Source organism: Aegilops tauschii, chromosome 1 (genome assembly GCF_002575655.3).
Source record: "Aegilops tauschii subsp. strangulata cultivar AL8/78 chromosome 1, Aet v6.0, whole genome shotgun sequence".
In the NCBI taxonomy this organism is placed as follows: domain Eukaryota; kingdom Viridiplantae; phylum Streptophyta; class Magnoliopsida; order Poales; family Poaceae; genus Aegilops; species Aegilops tauschii.
The window spans coordinates 60,980,130-60,984,783 of NC_053035.3; the positions used below are offsets into that span (position 1 = coordinate 60,980,130).

General features: G+C 53.7%; 1 protein-coding gene across 1 annotated transcript; it reads left to right on the forward strand.

The window, feature by feature from the left end:
• The first annotated feature begins 259 nt into the window (after positions 1 to 259).
• On the forward strand, positions 260 to 3,665 carry LOC109736599 (uncharacterized). The gene is made up of 9 exons (XM_020295813.4): positions 260 to 842; positions 1,106 to 1,174; positions 1,261 to 1,845; positions 1,935 to 2,362; positions 2,461 to 2,560; positions 2,649 to 2,708; positions 2,788 to 2,871; positions 2,958 to 3,077; positions 3,214 to 3,665. The coding sequence occupies exons 1-9, from the start codon at positions 744 to 746 to the stop codon at positions 3,514 to 3,516; spliced, it is 1,848 nt and encodes a 615-aa protein (XP_020151402.1). The 5' UTR covers positions 260 to 743; the 3' UTR covers positions 3,517 to 3,665.
• The last annotated feature ends 989 nt before the right edge of the window (positions 3,666 to 4,654 follow it).

The window sequence follows — 4,654 nt, forward strand, 5'->3', positions numbered from 1 at the left end:
CAAGAATAAAATAATCCACATGAATCTCAACGTGGAATCATACGATAGGGAGGTTACCCAAGATTTAGTTAGGTCACATGAGAACTATAGAAAATCCGTATATCATATCCGCGGGCAATCCTGCGAGTGGTGAAAATGGCGAGGCGTCGCAGTCCAACCGACCCGGCCGGGCCACCAACCGATGCACTATAAACCCTTGTTAAACCTTCACTCGCACTCATCCTTTCCGAGGTGTGGCGTTTGTTGCATGTAGGACAGCAGTAGCTAGAAAACCATTCTTCTTTTTCAGTAGATTAGAAGGCAAGACAAGAGTAGACGATCCCCATCCATCGCCACCTGACCAACCGAATCACTCACCATTCACCAAGTGAAAGCAACCATGGCACCGCCGCGTTGCGGTTACATACGTGGCCCCGCGGCCAGCCGACACCAACAACATCCGTCGCCGATCGATCGATAGGCCCCGCCCAACCGATCCTCACTTCTTCTTACTCTTCTTCTTCCGCGGGCTTCTCCCTCTCCCTCCTAACTCTCTCCTCACACGGATGCACCTCTACAGGCTACGGCAACGAAGCTAGCTTGCTACTTGTTGGCCTTGCCCAGCAGCTTCTCATCTTCTCCCCGGCTCGGCCCCTCCCTTTGGTCGTCGACGGCCGCCGCTAGCTGCTGCGACGGCTGTCCGGCCAGGTGTTCTATTCTATCTCGGCGGCGGCCCGCTGTCCGACGCCGGTGCGGGGTGACCGATGGAGTACGTGGCCGTGCGGGCTCCGACTCCGATGAGCCGCAGGACTCGCCATGCTTACCAACTCGCCGCCGATCCTACTGTTCTTCCTCCTCCTCCGGTGAGTGCACACTGCACGGTACTGCTAGAATCAATGCACTCCACTGCCATGTCAGTCAGGTGGTTTCCTTTCCTTTTTTGATCGAGAAGAATTGGAGCAAGTTCCTCTTTTAATTGGAGTGGTTCGTAAATTTGGTTGGACCGGCCCCCGGCCCATACACGGCAAAGGAGTAGATTAGCATGGGCCAGCCTGACTTATTGACAATGGCCCGGTCCGGTCACGCACTTGCTGATGTTTTTGTTGCCTGGACGATGATGGCTCAGTTGCAGACGACGACGACGGGCAACGGCGTGGAACAGCACAATCAGAGACGCATGGATCTTGAGCACGAGGTACCTGCCTAACTACGTACGGTTCTTCTTGCACCGGCATGAATAATTTTCGGTTTGGAGACTGAGAATGTGTGGGAATGGTGCAGGTGGCGGAGCTGAAGCAGCAGCTGAGCAACGAGGAGACGGTGCACCACATCCTGGAGCGCGCCCTGCGCCCAACCACCACCACCACCTCCTCCTCCTCCGCGCGTTCCGTCCTCCTCAACATCCCGGCCTTCATCCCGGCCAAGGCAAAGCAGCTGCTCGCGGAGCTCGTGCTCGTCGAGGAAGAGATCGCGCGGCTCGAGTCGCAGATCCACACGATGAAGGGCGGCCTAATTACCACCGCGCAGCAGCAACGGGCGTCCATGGCGACCACCACCTGTGCCTCCTCCTACTCGCCAAGTGTCTACACCAGCAACGGCAATGGCAATGGCAATGGCAACAGCAACGGCACGGCGGCATACGCGGCATCAAATCGTCAGCCGGCTGATCAGGTGGCGCCGGAGATCAAGTCCATGTTCTTCATCAGCCAGGCCATGAACGCCGAGTACCTCCAGCGCCATCTTGCCGCCGACGACAAGCCGGACAGGAGCCCCAAAGACCAGACCAGAGGATCGGGAGCCGCCGCCATCAGCCTAAAGTTCAACGATGACATCATTGGCCCCCCGCCAAGGAATTCCCATGACAAGGTAACCAATCTGACATGTATGTATGCAACACTTCTCAGTGAAAATCATGCTCTGCTTATCCTCTGTACGTCTTTCCCTGGTCCTTCCAGAAGCAATCGAATAGCGCAGACGAAAAACCACCGAGGGTCACCCAAGAACCGTCGCCGCCGCCGCTGACGGCGAAGAGGGACGAGCAGAGCAAGGTCCAGCCGAACAAGCTGTCGGAGAGGATCGTGAAATGCCTGGCGGTGATCTTCATCAGGCTGCTCCGGTCGTCGCGGGCGGCGGAGATGGACAAATCCGGCAACCTCGCCAGGTCCGGGAACCTGCAGGGGAGCTTCAGGATCGACGCGGCGCTGAACGTGGCGGCGGGCGCCGCCAAGGAGAAGGACAGGGGGCAGCAGGATCACTACGGCATCTTCGGGATACAGGACTCCATGGTCAGAGACATCGGCCCCTACAAGAATCTCGTCAGGTTCACCTCCAGCGCCTTCGACCTCAGAGGGTTCTCCAGCTCCCCTCTGCTCACCAAGCTGAGGTGAATAAGTAAATCCGTTTGTTCATTTTTGACAGTTTCGATCATCTTTTGCATTTGTTAGCAGTAAAAACTTTTCTGATCGTGTTGTCTGGTGCTAGGGAGATGTTGGAGGCCTTGCAGCAGGTGAATTTAAGTATTCTCACACACCAGCAGAAGCTAGCATTCTGGCTCAACATATACAACACATGCATCATGCACGTATGTACATTTTGATCTTCGGGTGCATTTCTTTGAGCTAAAGATTTTTGGTATCCGCCGTTTGAGCTTCGTGTTCTGAATGATCCAGGGGATTCTGCAGCATGGTTTGCCCTCAAACTCTGAAAAGCTGCTAGCACTGAAGAACAAGGTATACAATAGTTTGTTTAAGGAAATTTTCTGGTACAAAGGAACTGTAACATTTATGTGTTGCTTCCTATACCTTTCAGGCAACGATAAATGTTTCAGGGCAGAAGTTCAATGCTCTGGTAATAGAGAATTTCATCTTGAGACAGCCATCCAGTGTGAAAGAAGTGAGCATTTTGGTACTTCTTTTTTGCTTTCAGTTGCACCTGCACAACAAGAATGTGTTGTTCTCATCAACAAACAAACACCGCAGGAATTCTGGAAATGCGACGTCGATGTTGAAGAGCAACAAGTGAGGAGTCTCTACGGATTGAACAGTTCAGAGCCCAACATTCTGTTCGCGATGTGCTGTGGCACCAGATCTTCTCCGGCAGTAAGTTCATCCGCCCCTAACACAACTAATAAATCAATTATGTTCTTTTTTGCGAGTAATATAAATGAATTATCTTACTTAAAATCTCCATTGAATCTAGTGCTGAACATGCATATTAATTGTGAGTTGCTTGCAGCTCCGGATATACAAGGCGGATCGCTTGATGGCGGATCTGGAGAAGGCGAAGCTGGACTACCTGCAGGCGTCGCTGGTGGTGACCTCGACGAGGAGGCTGATGATCCCAAGCCTGATACACTCCAACACGCACGACTTTGCCAAGGACATGGAGTCCCTGCTCAGGTGGATCTGTGACCAGCTCCCCACATCTTGGTCGCTCAGAAAATCCATGGTGGACTGCTTGAGGGGGCATCTGAAGGTCGAAGACGTCGTGGAGGTGATCCCATACGACTATGAGTTTCAGTACCTGCTGCCCAAGTGAACACATCCGCTATTTGTTTCAAGTTAAGTGTACCACTACACAAATGGCGTACAGTACATATTTCCATGTATATTGTTGTCTTAGAGGTAAAAATAGTGGTTTGATATGTCCACTTTTTGGGGCCAAAAGCTTTATTTTTTTGGATATCATATTACTATATTTTTTCGATAAAGATTGCTTTTATTAACTCAAAATGTAGCATCCAGCGGATAAAAACATGGTGAGCAACACCCAATTTCTGCATAGCTAAGACGGACACAACCAAATACCAACTGTCTGATAAAAGAAAAGATAAAAGTTGACATATCGGCAGCAATAATGTCATACAAGACGACACAGGGAACTTCCCCTTCGCTCGCGCTGCCTCCATGGGGCGGCTCGGGTGAACCCTAGCCGCCGCCCCTGACCCATCTTCCTTACCCATCTCCCGCCGCCGCTGGAGAAAGCCGGCGAGCAAAGCTCGTCCGGAGGACGGCGATGACGGGCTCGCCTCGCCTCTTCTATCGGGAAACCTCCGGCTAGTGCGCACTGGTGACCCTGGGCGCCCTGCGCATCGTTGGAGCCAGGAAGCTGGGGCGGCAATGCAGGGGCAGTCGGCGGTTGCTCCGCCGCCACGGCTACGGTGGTAGCGTGGTGGGCAGCCGTGGCTCCCGGTCGCGACGGATCGGGGCATCCCGTGCCCAGATCCATTATGCTGGCGGCGGTGGCGGGCCAGACCCTCGCTGGCAGCCCTATGCGTGGGTGTCGGTGTCAAAACCGGCAGACCTCGGGGTAGGGGGTTCCGAGCTGTGGATCTCGGATCGAGGGTAACAGGAACGAAGGAGTCGATGTTTACTAGTGCTCCTCTCTGAGCCTCCCACTCTGCCGGTTTTGACATCGACACCGGTGCATTCATTGAGAGTTCCGCTGTGCAATCACTAGAAGGGTCGATGGCTCACCTGCATATCAACTACGCCAACGGCCACGGGAGCGTTTACGCCCCCGACCAGCTTTTTGTGTTCAGCAGCATGATCTTCTGCGCCGATCGACGGGTCATTTGGCCTCCGTCAACAACTATGCCCCACGTCAGATCGTGACCTTTGGCGGCCTCGAGTACACCGTGGACCTCCGCGGCGAACTCGTCCTATCAGGCTGGACT

Bases quoted from the DNA above. Each gene is read 5' to 3' on its own strand.
- LOC109736599 (XM_020295813.4), top strand. From the start codon at position 744: ATGGAGTACGTGGCCGTGCGGGCTCCGACTCCGATGAGCCGCAGGACT. The intron at 1,175-1,260 runs GTACCTGCCTAA...GGAATGGTGCAG, and splicing joins GCATGGATCTTGAGCACGAG to GTGGCGGAGCTGAAGCAGCA. The intron at 2,561-2,648 runs GTATGTACATTT...TGAATGATCCAG, and splicing joins ACAACACATGCATCATGCAC to GGGATTCTGCAGCATGGTTT.